The sequence below is a fragment of the Varanus komodoensis genome, unplaced genomic scaffold (assembly GCF_004798865.1).
Source record: "Varanus komodoensis strain SLA01 unplaced genomic scaffold, ASM479886v1 scaffold7_3, whole genome shotgun sequence".
In the NCBI taxonomy this organism is placed as follows: domain Eukaryota; kingdom Metazoa; phylum Chordata; class Lepidosauria; order Squamata; family Varanidae; genus Varanus; species Varanus komodoensis.
The window spans coordinates 8,437,273-8,455,273 of NW_025336480.1; the positions used below are offsets into that span (position 1 = coordinate 8,437,273).

Below are 18,001 nucleotides of genomic sequence, written 5' to 3' on the forward strand. Positions count from 1 at the left end.
CTGGATTGCCACCGTGTGAGCAGAGCTCTGGTCTGACCCAGCGTGGCTTTTCTTACACTCTTATACCATGAGGAATGGATCATTTTGTTTTGGAGAGATGGCATTAAGTTCAATGCCACATGAGCTGACTTCCGCTCATGCCAGTGGGCTTCACTGTGCTCTCCTTCTACCTGCAGCCCCTCTGTGCCCCCACCTCTGCCCCGGTGGGCTCAGGTGGCTGCAGGGGAGCAGGGAACACCATTCCATGAGGAGCTTCTGTTTCACAGGGGCACAGATGGTTGGATACACCCTCAAGCGTTGTACATAAGCAATGTAAAATCTGTGTTGATACACATTTTGCTGATTGATCCTGCTCATTGTTCACCAAAAGACCCTTCACAGATATGACCCAATTGCATTTTTTGTTTTCTAGGATCTGTCTCAACCCATGAAGTGTGATGGCAAACATTTCTACAAGGAAACATGCTCATTATTGGCTTTAAGCCCAAAGACCTCTTTTTCCTTGCGCCCACTCCTTTTCTGGAGGGCAGGATTGATTTGTAGCATAGACTATGTCGTCTTATGAGAATGAAGAGTCAAGATGGAACCTGAGACATCTCAGAGGGGTAGCTGAACTCTTGCAGCCCGTGGCTTTACGTAGTGAGTCTAGTATGTTTTTGCCAGTGAAACCTACCAGTTGCATTGACCAATGTTTGCACATTCCTGGAAAAGCAGACTCTGCATACAGTTCCTTCTCGGGGGGATCAAATTTTCCAGAATATCCTACCCCTTTGTGCTTCAGTGAGCATGATTCTCTGATGATTCAAGAGCAGCTGCCATATATGGACTCCGGATACGTGAGAAGTATTTATAATCCTAGTGCAATGCATTTTGAGTTTAGGCAAATGTATGAAAACAAGATGGTGGGAAAGAGCAGTCATCATAAGTTGGAGGATGCTGATCCCAAAAGGGCATATGGAAGCACTCCTTTTCATGTGATGTTATGCCGGCCACCATCACCACAAACCATGTTTCCATTTCATCCACCGTCCCCGCCGGCTCGAGCAGACAGCTACGAAACTAAGCAAAATGTAGGTGAAAGTCATTCTGAAAGTTGCTTTGAGCACAGCACACAACCAGAAGTCTGCGTTCAAGACAGCAGCAACAACCGACCTTTTGACTCCCTGGCACACTGTTACGATGGTTATTGGCTATCTAGATGTGAGGATGAAAGTCCAGTTACAGAATCGGGGGATATTTGGCATCCTACCAATCAGTGTACCGCAAAGAAAAATAACTCTGCCTTTGACTCAAAACTTTCTTTAAGTGTTCAAGAAAATTTTAAATCTGATTCTTTGGCCAAGTCTCAGAAGATTTTGTGTGCTGAAAATTCAGTCCATGGTTATAAAATTCCTGAGGCACTGAACTCTAAGTCCTCTCCTTCATTACGTACCAGCCACAATGCTGTTAATGATATACAAGAGAACAAACAGTATTTTTATGCCTGCAGTGTACACAAACCGCCCTTTGCAGAAGCAGCTCTGCCAAGCAGTGTGGCAGGATCCAGCTTACAGGAGGGACAGCTTCACGGAGCTCTGCATCCGTTCAGAGTTGACGAACCTTCAGGTCTGGATCAGGAGATCTATGAGTGCAGTTCAGGCTTAAAATTCACGGGCAACCCTCTTCCTAATAAGACCGCACTGAGGATAATTCATGGCTATGAAGACAAGAAATGCTTCCTCAGCTGCGAGGAAGGAAACAGCCGTGATGTTTGGCAGCCACTTCTGAAACAGCGAGCTAGAATGCAGAAACCACCTCATGGTTTGAACTTTGCGGAAGCTCTTCATAAGGAGATGTATGGGGCTGTCAGTGCAGTTTCTCATTACAGCCATGAGGCAGAGGACTCTGTATTCCAAGCCAATGGATTTAGAAAAGCAAAGCAAAGTGATAACAATAGAAGCCTCAACCTTCTTATAAGCCCCAGGCAAGAGGAAGAGCTGAAGGCAGTCCACTTTCCAAAACAGCAGTTCTCTAAGAAGACTGAAAGTCGTTTCCAGAGTGACACTGCCAGTGAAAAGATTAACAGAAAGACAACTCCCTTGCTTTACTACCTTTCTGGTGGGAAACATTCCAGCTTTATCAGTCATCACAACCAGGCTCAGGAACAAGATGGATTCTCTATGAAATCCCCAAGCAGCAATCACCCAGTCTCTGCGGAACCAGTAGAAATACCAAGAGACCATAATAACCACATCAGTGAGATTGCCAGCAAAGATGAAGAAGTCATTCTGGGAAGCCCTGCATCTTCAGTGGATGAGAAGTTCAAGAATGATTACCGAGAAAAACTTAAAATTGCTCAGCGAAAGGTGCTGAGGGAAACATCTTTTAAGAGAAAGGATTTGCAAATGAGCTTGCCCATTCGGCTAAAGCAGAAACCTCCTTCAAGGCCATCCATTCAGCATCTCAGGTCTATGTCATTATCTAGTACAAATGAGGACTGCACATTGATGCCTCCGTCCAAGCCGCTGAAAGACGTAGATGAAGAAGAAGAATCAAAAAGGCCACAAACTGTTCGAATTGGTGGAAGAAAAAGGACCACCAAAGAGCAAAAGAAGATCTCATATTCTGAACCTGAGAAACTGAACCAACTGGATGATCAGAGAGATCAAAGTGTCTTATGGAGGCAGAAAAATGCAAGGTCCCGATCTGATGAGATTAATGAACAAGATACCAGGATTGTCAGGGGTAAAGCTCTGGAAAATCAAGGCCAGATTCTTTCTAAGGCAGAACTGAAGCTAATACAACACAATGCTCTTCTTTGGTACATGGAACGAAAGACTGGACAAAGGCCCAGTGCTGCAAAGAATTGTCCCCAGCAGAAGCTCCCTTTGCAGCCAAAGACTTCAAAGAGGTTTGTGGAAAGTGGCACCTCCAATCCCAGTATCAGTAAAACGTTACAGAATATGGATGGTCTGGATCAATTTCCTGCTCCAAGGAGAATTCCTGAACTACCTAGTCTTCTGTCTGCTCCAGCTCCTACAACCACCATCACCAGTAGATGCGGTGCCAGTTCTCCTGTGCTGGAAATAGCTAATTCAACAGTGCAGGCTGCTGTCAGTGAGGGAAGCTGTGCTAGCAAGTGTGCCTCAGCTAAAAGCCGCCTTCACTCAGGTTCTTCTGCTTCCAGCAAAGGCCAAGGGAGATCAAAATCAGCTCCTTCTCCTGTGCAGGTAGTTATTAAGATATCACTCGCCTCTGGTGCCCAGTGATCACTTACCCAATGCTGTTGGGGATCAGTTGTCATGAGTAATCAAAACGTTTTCTCATATGGCCGTGATGAATGCATTATAATGCATATGAACTTGCGTTTTGCCTGTGTAAAAGTCATTCTGTTGATTTTATTGGAAAGGTTACAGTGTTGTTTAAAGTGCACTCAGATCACGGGGATAGGAATGTATGACTTTATTACGCATTTCAAAAATGTGTTCGGCTAAACAAAGAATATTTTAATGAAGCTCCCATTCTTTAATCTGAGCAGTGCTATGCCTTGGTAGGGTCCTTCCTAAATCAAAGGCTGGCAGTTAGTCTGGACACATGATCAGGCCAAACTTAAACTCCACTGATTTCTAATGAATGTGGGCATGATGCAGCCATTCAGAATTCCACTGTGGCAGAGAGTGACATACGCTTCACCTGCTCCCTCATTGAAATCACTGAGGCTTTTGTTTGCCTGATCATGCACAAAATGCAAATAAAATGCTGTGTCTTTAGCAATTACATTCTATCATTATATCTCCTCATCCCAATCATTAATTCCCACACAGATCACAGTGGTGAACAGATCAGCAGATCTTAGTTGTACATTATTAAAATAAAGTAATTGATGTGGTAAATAGGAACAAGTAACTGAAACCAAACTCCTACTATCTATCTTTTTTATAGAATGGCTTTGACCAAAGATAACATGTAGTCAGATATGTATATCATATCATTATCTTTTGTTTCATGTTTTCCATTGAAGAAATGCATCAAATTATACAGCTCCAACAGTCTTCCAACATCTTTTCAGATCAGATTTTTCCTGGATAGGAATCTGAATGAGACAGTGCAATTACACATTCATCGTGAATCATTTCCATACTTTCTAATAGTCAGAGGCACTTCATATAAGACAATCTTCTGATGTGAAACTTACTTCTGATAAACTGTCCCCACCATTTACAGTACCTTTAGGAAAGGGAGTTGCAAATAGGAAATGTTCTCTTGTGTGAAGAGGTGCTCAGATATCCCGTAGGACACATTGACACTGATAGGGAAATGTGATGGGTTTCTACTCTTCAGTGAGTTCAATAGCTCATCATGCTAGGATTATTCCCCTGGGCCTCCAGGCTGTCTTTCAGCCTGAGGAATACCTTGCTGAACCTTTTTCGTAAAACATTAGCTATTTGCTTTTTCAAATGTCTGTCTCACTCCATAAATATTCCTGGGCTTCAGGCGAGAATGCCAAATGTACTTCCCAATGCCAAAGTATGGAGGACAATGTCCATTTAAAAAAATGCTGGGAAAACAGGATAAGGAAGGCAAACAAAGGCAAATAGGAAAGTGCAAACTAGTGACAGCTCAAGCTTTCATTACCTGTTTCTCCGATAAGCTCTCTCTTTTTTGGGGGGGGTGTTTCTTGTATGAATCATAATTCGTAATGTAATATAATGTAGTGTTGGCTCCCTTACCTGCTGCTTTAGAAGGTTGGTTTTTTGGGGGGGGGGCTAAAATTATGGGGAAAATGGAGAGGTGGGGCTTGTGTGGATTTTCTTGAAGGGCACACTTAACATATTTTCCTCTGTTGCTCTGCTTTAGAGAGCAATAATGTGGTCCCTCATCAGTGTCCAGTTGGCCACAGGCAACTTGGGACAGTATTCCCAGGTCTGGGGTCATAAACAGAGTCCCAGCCTCAGGTTTTGGGGTCTGTACCTCAATCCCCGTCACAACCAATGTGGAAAGAACTATGGCAGCTGCTTCTCTGGGGTTGGAAATTGACCTCAGAGAGAAGGGCAAAGGGCTGGGCTGGGATGGGGGCTGGGAAAGGAGACGTAGGGCTCCCCAGGATATAGGGTGTCTGGGCAGTGCTCCAGTCTTCTTCCCTCCCCTCCTTAGTGCCACAATTACATAGCTGAAAGCAGCCAAAAAATAGAAATGAATTATAAAGCAGAGGGCATAGGAAGGAAGGCAGAGATTCCAGAATGAGTACAAGGGAACCAATTACCTAAGGAGGTGCTGGGCTGTCCCACACTGGACGTATTCAAGATGCAGCTCTACATTCACTTGGAGTCCTGTATTGCACAAGCGGCGGCCCCTTCAGTCTCGCTCTCCTGTGCTGTGACTGTATGATTTATTTATGTATTTACTTATTTTAAACATTTATATCCCGTCCTACATGAGAAAATGTCCCAGGACAGCTTACAAAATTATAACAACAAATAATAACAAAAATTATAACAATTAATGGTAACACCATAAACAACAAAAATAATATCAGCAAGAGTCCAAATCAAAATCAAAATCGGAAGCAAAAAAACAAAAAGTGACTGTGGATGTTAAAACCAATTAAAATTTCTAACTCTTAAAATGACAGAAAAATAAAAAGGTTTTCACCTGGCACCGTAAGGATTATAAAGTCAGCACCAGGTGAACCTCTCCTGCCTCTTGTTTGCCTCTGCGGCTCCTCACACACTGCACAGGATGCTCATAAAGCGCATGAGCGTTGAGGGCGCAATCTAGACGTTAGGTCCTCATCAGGTTTGCTTTAAAACATCCTAATCGGATTTCTTGAAATATTTATCTATTTATTGCATTCCTATTTATTGCATTCCTATAGCCCAGCAGGCTCTCAGGGCTGTGTATAAAACATATACCTAATAATAAAATACAGCAATAAAACAGCAATAAAAACCTCTAGATACACGAAAAACCCTACAATAAATAACTACAGCATTCCATAAATTAACCCTAGGAACTGCAGCAATAATAAAACAGGTCTAGATTTGTTTATAAAAAATAATAGTTTTCTTTTTCAAAATGTATGATAAAGAAAAAGGTTTTTGCCTGGTGCTTAGAAGAAAACAAAGAAAGCTCCAGGTGTATCTCTCTGGCTCGGTGGGGTGCAACCACTGAGAAGGCCCTTCTGTGTATGATTCATACTGTAGAACTCTATGATTAAGGGAGCAAACCTATGAAAGCTTAGGCAGAAAAAAGGGTCTGCAACTCCCAGCTCTGCTGGGGCATGCTGGGAGTTTTGAGTGCTGGAATAAATGGGGGGAAATATTTTCTGCCTGAGACCTTGGAGAGCTACCACCAGTCAGAGTAAATAATACTGAATTAAATGGACCTGACTATATATCTTATTTTCATACACTTTACCACAGTGCTGTTGTGCAGTTATCTGTTTTCTACACATAGGGTAGAGAATTCATATTGTATGGGTGCTCCCTTCCTGATACAAATCCCCAGACTCATGGCTACAAGGGAGAAATGGGGAAAACACCCCTATATGCCATTGGTGGTGGCACCTCTTGGAAAGAATAGCACGGCTTCCTATCAGTTAAAGATTCACTGTTTATGGAGCAAAATTTCATAAATCTCGGAAGGTCTCTATTGATTATAAGGCAGGGGTGGGGAGCCATAGGCCTGGGGCTGCATTCAGCCCTTCAGGATTCCCAGTGCAACTCTTCATTAGTCCCCAGACTCCAGATGGCCACATCCGCTTTCCTGTGACTGCCAATACTTTGATGGTTTTTCCAACTTTTGTATGTTTCCTTTTCTCTCATTCTAAAGAGTTGGAATGACTCTCCTAAGGTTTAGTTACCAGTAGTAAAATCTTGAAGCTACAACCTAGAAACAGAGAAACAGAGCAAGGCAGAAGGGTCCTCCCAGGCCATCTAGTCTGACCCCCAGCTCCACTCATGACATGCAGGTATCTGGGGTATTTTGGCCTCGCCCCTTTTGACTTTGCCCCACCCACTCCTGGAATGCAGCCCCCAAGAACTTCCCTCAAGTTGCCTTTGCCCCTGCCCCTGCCCCTGTGCTGGAAGAGGGTCCCTCCCCTGCAATAAACGAATGTGCAGGTTGAATCTCTCAGGTGCATTCAGACATGTATTATGGGGTGCTGTAGGAAATGCAGGTAGCATATGAGGAAAAAGCAGCCATCATTGTCCCAGAGATAGCCTTGTGCTCTCCAGGTTAGCTGCTTAGACCGCAGAGAAGGTTCCACGCGGCGGAATATTTGTTCATGTGTTTGTTTCCCCCCCACTTACAGGATTTTGGCACACCTACAGCTGGTTTGGCGTTGCCTGCTCAGGAACAGGAATACTATCCAATGCACCCAGAGTAAGTATGCAATAGCTCATTGAGCTTCTGACTTGTACAACTGTGTATGATGTGCCTGGACAGTATTCTTTCCCTTGCGGTACCTGATTCTGCAGATTCTAGGCAGAAGCATGCACTTTGCACAGATGCAGCTAGAAGCAGCGGCATCCAAACAGCAGTTTTCATTTGCTTCCAGTACTCATAGCCATGCCCCCAAGGAGAAGTCAAAGAACTGAACCCTTACCAGGAAACTGGTTCTAGCAGTTTTCATCTCCTGCAGGAACAGGTCTTCTGTGCTGCTACTGTCCCTTCAAGACCAAGTCTCTCCAAGACAGTTGCATTGCAACAGGGCATAATGTATTGTGGCTTGGAAAATTCACCCACTCCGCAACCATGAGGATTGTAGTTGGGTTCAGAAGGAGTGGGGGGATCTGAATGAGATGGAAGATGACATCAGTGTCCCCACTAATCACAGACTGCCGGCGCTGTGTCCATGCCCACTCTGGCTCTATTACACTCATTTGCTTCTAGTCCATCCTCTACTGCAGCCTTCCCCAACCTAGTGGCCTTCAGGGCATTGGACCACAACTCCCAGAATTCCCATTCAGCAGGACCATTGAACTAGGAGTTCTGGGTGTTGCAGTCCAAGCATGTCTGGCAGGCACAAGGCTGGGGAAGCTGATCTTCCGTGAACGTGGAAATGGGCGCTGGGAAGCTATAGCTGGGCTCATGGAGGGTTGCAGCACCTATTGGTTTTCCTGTTGATATGTAGGAATATGCTGGAGATGCATAGGGATATCTTTCATGGCAAAAGGTTCACTTGCTTTTGCTTCCATGTAGCTTTTTGGACTTCTGTGAACAGTTACATCTTTCAGAATTCCATGCCATGGGAAGACACTTTTCTGTTAATCAGGCAGTGCCTGAAATCCCTTGTTTCACTTGAAGACTGCATTCCTTGGAAAGTGTATCTGTTGACTAAGCAGAAGTACAAGGTTCACTGTTTTATGCTATCATTTTGTACATCTTGTCCATGCCTTCAGGTGAATGTGCGCAATTACTGTCCTTTCAACATGCTCTCTGTTCAGCTTCAGTTAGGCCCAACCTCTCTTGCTCTCTCTCTCACTCTGTGCATGTGTGCATGCACACATATGGAAAGAGAGGATGGAAGGGTTCACAAGCCTTTTTTTAACCATTGTTGGGCTGTTGTGTCATGCAAACCCCATTTCAGTAGGGTAGGTTTGGTCTTTAGAAACCATGAACAGAAACAATGGTATATTCTACCAAGGTTCAATTTGGATGCCAGGAAGCACTTCTGACAGTTAGGACCCCAGGGTATGGAATGGGCTTCCACAGGAGGTGGCTGAAACCCCATTGGTGAGGGTGTCCAAGGATATGCTGGATGTGCACATGGTAGGCCTGTCATTAGCGGAGCTGGCTGGGGCCAGAGGTCAGACTAGATGGCCCGGGAGACCCCTCCTGACTCACTCTGTTTTTTATTTCTATGTTCTATAGTTTCTCCATGCCACAGTGGTCTGTTACCTGAACGTGGAAAAAGAGTGTTAAAAATGGTGGGGGGAAGGGAAAGGAATTTGATAGTAATTGATTTAAATGGGCTGTATCCCACTTGTCCATGTGGGAGGAGTTTGGACAACTGCTTGCAGCCCATCACAGCTAATTTAAACATAACAAGCCATAGTCCCCCTAAGCATAATCAAGCCATGGCCTGTCATGTCATTTGAACCTGCACTCTGGGTTATGCAAATATTAAACAACACTCACAGAACTGATGCCTCATTTGAGGGTTATACAAAGACTGTTTCACTCTCACATAACCCATGATCTCCAGGTTTGGATGACATGAGAAGCTGTGGCCATAGCTTGAATATTCAAAATAGGAAACAGCACATACCACAACACATGGTGGGAGGCTTGATCAACTGAACCAAATCTGCAGGTTGAATATGAGTATGTGTGAACCCATAACCATGGGTTAACTATATGTTAACCACAAACAATCCAGGAAGAGAAATGGGCATTTGGGGGTTGCTTGAAGAACCAGTAGCTAGCAGTGGGTCCTGAAAGCACGCAGACAGCACCACATGTTGCCCTCTGTGTGTGTGTGAGAGAGAGACAGGCAGAGAGAGACAGAGTCATGCAATTAATGCACCTTCTCATGAATCCCAAACTGAGTACAAATTGTGTGCAACGTTTACAAACAGAGGTGGGGAAAGTCTTCATGTGATTCCAAAGGCACCCTGACAGCAGACTTTCCCATACTTGTTATATGAGATCACAGCACCACCACCTGATCTTCTGTAGAAACAGCACTTGGAGTACAGGAAATGCAGCCCCAAGAAGGAAAACTGCAGGACTTTTCTTGGTCTGCTTCTAAAATACATGTTCAACATTTACTGTAAGTTATATGTTCAAAATAGAAGGAAAATAATTTGCAATTGATAGTGCAGGATAGTGAACTAAATAGTGAACTAATAGTAACCTAACAATAGTGAACTAAAGTGCAGGAGGACTGGAAAATACTTTAGTCATATAATTTTCCTGGCCCCTAATGCAGATTTATAGACTATGGATGATGCATTGTATTATCTTTCATCAGCAGAAATGGCTCCAAGCCAGACCACAATAGCACATGCATCAGCCTTCATCTGCTATCCCCATTTCCCGTACCCTTCAATTACTTTCCAAAATGAAATGTGGTACCATAACCACATTCCAGTGTGTTACAGTATCAACTTCAAAGCAGCTCATAAAACTTTTTCAGATGTATTAGTTTTACAGTTAACCGCCTTAAAAGAAGGGAGCGTGTCATTTTATGACCCCTTGAAATGCACCTTTGCTATCTGGTGGTAGAGACATCTGCTCTTTTCATGTGTGCCTTGAAATATCAACAGAGCATATTGTTCTAGCATTAATTAGACAAGGGATTTGTTGCCCATGGGGTAGCAGCAGTTCCCTAAACATCCTTGAGTGTGTGTAAGTAAATGATCAAATGGAAACTCTCATAGAATCAGTCAGCACAGCTTAATTAGCACCACTGTATTATCTGGTATATTTACCTCCTAGCAGTTACATCAGGATAATTAATAGCTTAGACAGATGAAAAATCAGGATGCATCCAAGTAATTCTCTCCCTCACTCGGTCACACACACACACACACACACTTGTGTGCACAAAGTGTCGTTGTTACTAATGTTCTGAACCTTTAAAAAGTTATCTTTCATTTTTCACTTCTTTTGTGAGTGTTTCCTTGCTGTCTCCATGTCTAGCCATATGGGAAAGAGGCATCCTTTCAGAATGAGTCCAGCATGTACCCTGATGAATGTATTTGTTAAATTTACACTGCCCAGCTTTCCATACAAAGTATCCAAGCCAGCACAAAAGATGAGTGTGTGTGTGTATGTATTTAAGAACCTGGTTCTTATAACAATATACAAGAGTCAGCAATAAACAAGAATGTAGTAGAAACAGTTAAGTCCAGATAAAAGGCTGCGCAATGGCAGCCTGTTCCTATTATGACTAAAAGTACAGACTGAAGTACAGAGCAGTGGGGCAGGACACATGAGCTTAATGCACCAAATAAATTTCTTCTGCAAGCAAAAGGACATTGCGGAGGAAATCTTGCAGGCTTTCCTGTGGAGTTGCAAAGAATCAACAGAAGTATACAAGTGCTGTATCTGCTCTTCAGCTGTGCTTAGTCAAGGGACCTACATCCCAGATGGCGTTTTATTGTTACTTTTGCCAAAGAGCTTTCTTTTGGAGAAGCAGCAGCTACAAGAATCGTTAGGTGATTAGGGGTCCAGCAGTGGAACAAGGGGCTGTTCTGTACTTTTTCTTTGTCAGCCATTGTCTACTCCAAATCAGCCCCCCCCCCCCAAAAAAGTGTTCCTTTCCCTGTGAAAGATGGAGGCCCCCACATTTTTCTCTGTCTGGTGGAGAAGTTGCTGGACACAGTGTCCTGATTTTGAGTGGGCAAGGAGGAGATTAAGCAACGCCTCTTCCCCCTCTTGCACCAGCCGCCTTTGCCCTTGCTAAATGGGGGAGAAGAGAGGGACAGAATGACATGTGCCTCCCTGAGGACAAGAAGTGTTTTAAAATGTGGGTGCCTTGACACTGTGTTTACTTCACATTTACACTGAAATAGTTTCACCTGGTAGAATCAGAAATGAAGTGAGACCTGCAGTGATCTTTAAAAGAGATGATATATCATTTGAAACCCTCTTTAGGGAGAAACAGGAAGTTAGTCCGTTGGGCAAAGCAGATGCTTATGTAGCTGGAAGAAAAGGAAAGTCTATGGAAGAAATGGGGACTTCGGAAGTGCCAAAGTGCAGATCAGCTTCAGCATCTGAAGGGCTGGCATATTTTCCCGGGACTGGAGAAGGGCAAAAACAGTCTAGGAGCAAAGCATGCAAGTGTTTTACAGAACTGTGCGTCTGCACCAAGGCCCCGGTCCAGGCAGCCCCATATTGCAGGTGTTGCAACAGAATTAAGAGGTTTAAATTTGGCAGCCCATGTGCTTGAACAGCAAATGATCAGGTAACTGGCACTTTCGTAAGTCTAAGCAATCCATCCCTGGTTCGTGGATCCATGCCTCCTCTGGGCCCATTGCCATCCTCAGGCCTTCCTTTGGAGTCTCTTCATTCTTTGAAAAAGACAATGATGTTTTTAGCAACTCTTTAGTCAGTGGCTCAGAAATGACTTCAAAGGTTCCCTCTTTCCTTGGACAAAGTAAGGGACCCAGTCCTGATAGAAAAACACCAGAACCTGCCCCAGCTCTATCAACTCTGCAGATTTCTATTGAAGGCATGCACATCAAGAAAGAAAATAGCATCAGGTAAACACATTACACCTGTTTGTGGTAATCTGCTTATTTGTTCTGTGTACCTCTGCTGGCATGTGAATTCAGATGTATTGTAGGCCGAATGTGTACAGTATACAGAAGCAGGGCCATTCTGGAATTTTCTAAAAGAAGGCACTCTGAGAATTGCTGTTAGTATAAGATATGTGATGCTATTGCAGGAAAACTGCTTATGTACAAAAGGCAAGGAACAGAATTTCATGGACGGCATATTCATATTTGCCTCCTTTGATTCTGTTATAGTTATGCAGAGCCAAGCATTCAAGAGGTGCAAAGTCTTGAACTGGGAATGTTTTATTCTGTGTATGCCCCATGTGGAGAGTGATTAGAACTGCTATTTGGGTGATTTTCTTGTAATAAAATATTTTTAGGCTGGTCATTGGACCCTCCTTGGATAGTCAAGACTATATAAGACTCTCTGTTTAAGCTGGTGCAGCAAGGTCTTGCTGGCTCTAGAGGATTTAGTGGGATCATCCACTGTAACTTCTGGCTCTTTTCCTCTTAGGGGTGGAAACTAGTTAAGATGGAAATTAGTTAGGTCTGAATGTGTAAAGGAATTTATCCAGGCCACATCTCCCATACACTTGTATACTGTGCAGCTCCAAAAATGAAGAAAACTGCATTATGTCTGGGGAAAGTGCATATACAAGGAAAAAAGTACGAGTAAATACACACAGCCTTGGTAGAAATGTATGTGTGGTGAGGAGCAAGTTTGCAAACAGATGCAGAAGTGGGCCAAAATGAACTTGCAGCTGGGAAAATGAGGAGCTGAGTGGAACTGAAATGGACGGGCTCTACTCTGATTCCCTCTTAGCTGAGGGATCATCTGTTATAGATCATCCGTGATAGATGCCGATGGCTCAGACCTGACGCCGAGAAGGCTTCAAGCCTGGCTGCAGAAGTTTTGGAGCCCCAGGCAGGCTGTGCTGGGTGTTTCTGAAAAGCCATCCCTGCCTCCTCCGTGGAGGTGCTGTAGTCCCTCGCCTTGCCTCCAGAAGTGGGCTTCCACAGCATGGCGCTCTCGTGGGTCAGGAGGCAAGCGGCCCCTTACTCTCCAGTGCTGCTGCTATCATTCAAGCCCACCTGGGGGAAGGAGTGGTTGGCTGCAGCAGCATAGCCACCAGCTTGCCAGGTCCTAGTGGATGCTAGTAGGGACCCAAGCAAGGTGGCAGGCCCAGCGGGTCTTGCTGGATGGTGTGGGTGTGGATGAGGGTCCTGCTGTATGTTGTATGCTGTCAGTCTCACCTTGCTGCTGTATATTGTATGCTGACACCCAGCTCTGATGAAGAGGTTTTAAAGAAAACTTTAGATTAGTTAACTGGGGCTGCCTCTTCAGAGGAATTTCTGTTCCAGCAATTAACTACTGGCTTTTGGGAAAGGAAGGGAGCAACTCCTGCTAATATGGGCGTGCTGAGATTTGTGAAGTGCTTGTTCCCCCTTCTAGGATGGTGTCCAGAATGATGGGTACTGTTGTGTGCCGTATCACCTGAGCACAGTGTAAAAGGTGCAACTTACTGACCATACAGATGTGAGAGGAACTGATGGTCATTCCTTGTGGCCAGGGATTCTTAGGGGTGAAGGCAGAGGGGAGGCTTCAGACTAGTTATAGTGGAATCTAAGTTGAATGCATAAATAAATACATGATGTGAGAAGTAAGCGCCATGGAGTTCAGTGGATGTTGCGGCTGGACAGGATCTCAGTTATGCCCCTTGTATCTCATTAATGATCAGCTTGCTTTGGTTGGGATGCTTGTATTTCATGACAGAGTTTGCAATCAACAAGTTAGCACCCACTTATGAGTTCTTCATGCAAGAGATGGACATGGAACCTTTCCTGATAAGCTGCTGCACTTCCAACATTTGCCACTGCACATTGTAAGCTGAAATTAAGTCAGGGCCAGTTCCAGGTTTGCAGGGGCCTTCCCTACCATTTTTGTGGGCTCCTCCATTGCGTTCCTCTCTCTTGTCTTCCTGCCTTCCATCCAATAAAAGTCTGCTTTTGCCTGAAAAAAAAGGAGGGAAAAGGAGGCAGCATGGCCGGAGGGAGCTGGGCAGGAGGAGGGATGGCAGGCTGTAAGCAGCTGCCCAGCCATGCCCCTAGATCCGCCTGGGACTCAGTGCCATCACCCGAAAAATCACTGGGCTGCTGCTGTATCGCTGTCACCAGAAACAGAGGAGCTGTATGTGTGCTTTTAAACCAGTATGTGCCACTGTAAAATGCAGCAGCTTGACAAAATGCGCGCAAGACTTTTGCAAATATGCATTTGAGTAACTCAGGGTACTAGACCGTCTGGATTTCTGTGACATGGTTTTGAGGTGGCTAGACGGATCAGACACAGTGGATGTGGTTTCAACAAGGCCTTTGACAAAGTGTCGCATGATATCCTGGTTGAGAAATTGAGGAGTTTTGGGATAGACCTTTGGGACTGTCTGATGGATTAGGGCGTGGTTGATGCACTGAAAGCAGAGCGCAACTATTAGTGGGGAATCATCAGGATGGCAGCCAGTGGTGAGAAGGGTCCCCCAGGGCTCTGTCCAGGGAGCAATCCTGTTCATTCTTTTCATCAACGACATGGAAGAGGGGATGACCAGTCTGCTGATTAAATTTGCAGATGATACAAAATGGGGGTGATGGCCACAACTGAGGAGCAGGGACTCCGGATCCAGAAGTATCTGGACAGACTATGGAAGTGGGCCAGGGACAACAGGTTGGTGTTCAATGCAGATAAGTGCAAGGTCTTGCACTTGGAGCATAGGAATGGGTGTCGTAAGTACAGGTTAGGGGGCAAGTGGCTGGAAAGCAGCACTTGTGAAAGGGATTTCAGGGTACTGGTCAACTGCAGGCTAAATATGAGTCAGCAGTGTGACACAGTGGTCAAGAGAGCGAGCACCACCTTTGGTTGCATAGTCAGAAATGTGGCTTCCAGATCGAGAGAGGTATTACTGCTACTCTGTACGACTCTGGTGCACCTGCAACTGGAGTATTGTGTTCAGTTCTCTCTCCACATTACAAGAAGGATATAGTCAGGTTGGAATCGGTGCAGCACAGGGTCGCAAGGATGGTGGCCAGATTGCAGGGGAAGCCTGCAAGATTGAGGAAGCTGGATCTTTTCAGCCTGGGGAAGAGGAGACTCTGAGGGGATCTGTTGGTGACATACAGGTATGTGAGGGGGTGTCACACAGAGGTGGGTCAGGACCTGTTTTCCCCTGCAGAGGAGGGCAGGACGTGCTCCAGTGGAACAAAGCTCAGGGAACCAAGGTTCAATATGGATGTCAGGAAGTACTTCTGGAGGTGGTTGAAGCCCCATTGGTGAGGGTGTTCAAGGATAGGCTGGACATGCACATGGCAGGCATGTCTTGAGTGGAGCCGGCTAGAGCCGGGGGTCACACTGGATAGCCCAGGAGACCCCTTCTGACTCACTCTGTTTCTATGCTTCTAAATGGACATGGGATTATTTGCAGCCCCAGTGCTCACCTTGGAAACTTGCTCTGAGCAAGTTTCCAGGCTCAGAGCTAGGCCTCTGACCTCGGAATGTTGTTTCTCTGCCCTGGAAACCGGTACAGAAAGATCCCACTGGCTGTGGCTCCAACAGCACAAGTGCTGTCGAAGGGTTTTTCAGGCCACCTTCACCTCCATGCCCCCTACCCCCACATAGCACACCCCTAGTCCTCCAAGTCTGGGGAGTTAGGAGCAATCCAATCCTCCTTGGATTGTGTTGCCTGGCTATAATCCTGTACGCACCAGCTTGGGAGTAAGTCCCATTGAACACAGTGGGACTTACTACCGAGTAAAAACAGAAAGGATTATGCTGTAAGATTACACATTGCACAGTCCCAGGAGAAGTAAATAATAAAACTTGTCAGATTTTGTGGAAACATCTTAGTTATTTGAGTATGTTCAGTTAAGTGTAGAACAAAGTGTGATGCTCATGGGTGGCCTTTAAACACAAGATGATGATGATGATGATGATGATACACTACAATGAACAGCTGACAGTGGCTTGAGGCACAGAAATTCAGAAGGTGCTGCTTATTCTACTTCTTCTGCTTCTTCTTCCCATGCCAGGAAGCTCTATTTGTTCCACTTTTTTCTGTTGGGCACAGGAATAGATTTTGTTCTGATTTTGTTTCTGCTTAAATGGTAGCCCAGTGTTACATACAGCTTTGTCTTTCTTTCTTTCTTTCAGCTGCTCTGTGCCTGAGAAAGAAGGCTCTGATCTGGGAGACAGTAGAGAAGAAGTGAATGCTACAGACAATTCATCTTGTGCAGAGACGGCTCTTGAGTCGCCGGCTTCTTTCTCCAAAGAGAAGGGCAACAAACACTCCCACTTTGAGAAAGAAGTCGGTGACAAATTGCAAGAGTTTGATGCCCCTGGGAGTACTAAGTGGCAGCACTCGGAGGCAAATGACACTGTACGTCAGTCAGAGAACAAGACATGCGACTGCACAGCTCCAACGGAGAACCAGGAATGTAACAGTAGCAGTAATCCATTAACGAATTTAAAAGCCCTGCAGAGCGAGCATGATCACAGCTTCCCAGCACAAAGCACAGATTTGCCTGCCTCACAGGCAAAATCTCTGGAGGACCAGAGGTGTGAAGATCTTGTGACGGAGATTACTGCCAAAGACAAGTCTCTGGTTGACATCCTCATGCCCCATCGTGTTAGGAAAACTGTGCTGGATCTCATGGAAGGCCTTTTTCCTGTGAACATCTCTGCTTTAGACAGAACCTGCAGAAGGAAATGGAGATTTCAATCTGTCCAAGAAAATGAGTAAGTTAATGAGGCATAGATAGCATGGCATAGTTTGGGCAGGTCAGGTGTGAACTGGTGTCAGCAGCTAAATGGACTTCCTGCATGTGAAAGAGAGAAAAGGCTTCATAAATGCCTGTGATGTAACACTGTTACTCGTGAAGACCTGGATCATATTTCCATGGCATATCTCACATTAGGTGCCACAAACTCTATCGGGAAAGGAAGCACTGCTCAGTGACACAACACGTGCTTTGAATTCATGAAGTCGCAGTTCAGTCCCTGGACTCTCCATTTAAGGGAACTGGGCAGCAGATGATGACAAATGAGATGAAAATACTGGGTTGGATACTGGCAAAGAGCTTGGCCCTTGCTTAAGTCAGCCTCCTATGAGGGAACTCTTCCAGGATTAGCACCATTGAAGCAAAACGAGGCACTGGTGTGCTGTGCACCTTTTCCTCACGGGGACACGGTATGCAATATGCCCAAGTGCTAAGAGGCTTGGCGGTAGCGCCATGCTACTTTATTTTGGGCAGGGTGCAGGACAGGGGGCGATGTTAGTTGCTGATGGCACAACTGGTATCGACACTTGGTGTCAATGATTGCTAAAATGCTATTTTTCTTTAATATACTAAATGTACAAGCAGACTGGTGGAAGCAAACCATCTTCTATAGCAACCAGCAAAATAGGTGATTTTGCATCAGATTCCAAGAAAGCAGTAGCATAGTTCCAGTCTGGCTAAACTCAGCTCTCTTGCATGGGCTTTCGCTGGCGTTTTCTGAGCATGTAGAACTGAGGACAGCTTTCTTTATTATCACATAGATCCCAGCACCGGCTTTAGAACCGCTATCACAGAAAATACCATTTCTGGAAAAAATGTCTCCTAAGCCTAAACCCCTATTGAGAAAATACCCACCAGCAATGCCTCCCATTAGCCAAGCAAGGAATTTGGCCAAGGAGAGCCTCCCAGCAGCTCTATCAGTTCCTGTACTGATTTGGAGAAACACAAACCATCCTGCGTCACACAAGCCGTCC

The 18,001-nt window shown here is 45.0% G+C and overlaps 1 protein-coding gene across 3 annotated transcripts in view; it reads left to right on the forward strand.

Annotated features, from left to right (window-relative positions):
* The first annotated feature begins 440 nt into the window (after nucleotides 1–440).
* The window catches only part of SHROOM1 (shroom family member 1), a 22,672-nt gene continuing 5,111 nt past the window's right edge, over nucleotides 441–18,001 (forward strand). For all 3 annotated transcript variants that reach the window (XM_044454673.1, XM_044454675.1, XM_044454674.1), the window contains exons 1-3: nucleotides 441–3,209; nucleotides 7,292–7,362; nucleotides 16,402–16,986. In XM_044454673.1, the coding sequence (XP_044310608.1) occupies nucleotides 552–3,209; nucleotides 7,292–7,362; nucleotides 16,402–16,986 (3,314 nt within the window). In that variant the 5' untranslated portion in view covers nucleotides 441–551. The remainder of the gene's footprint in view (nucleotides 3,210–7,291; nucleotides 7,363–16,401; nucleotides 16,987–18,001) is intronic.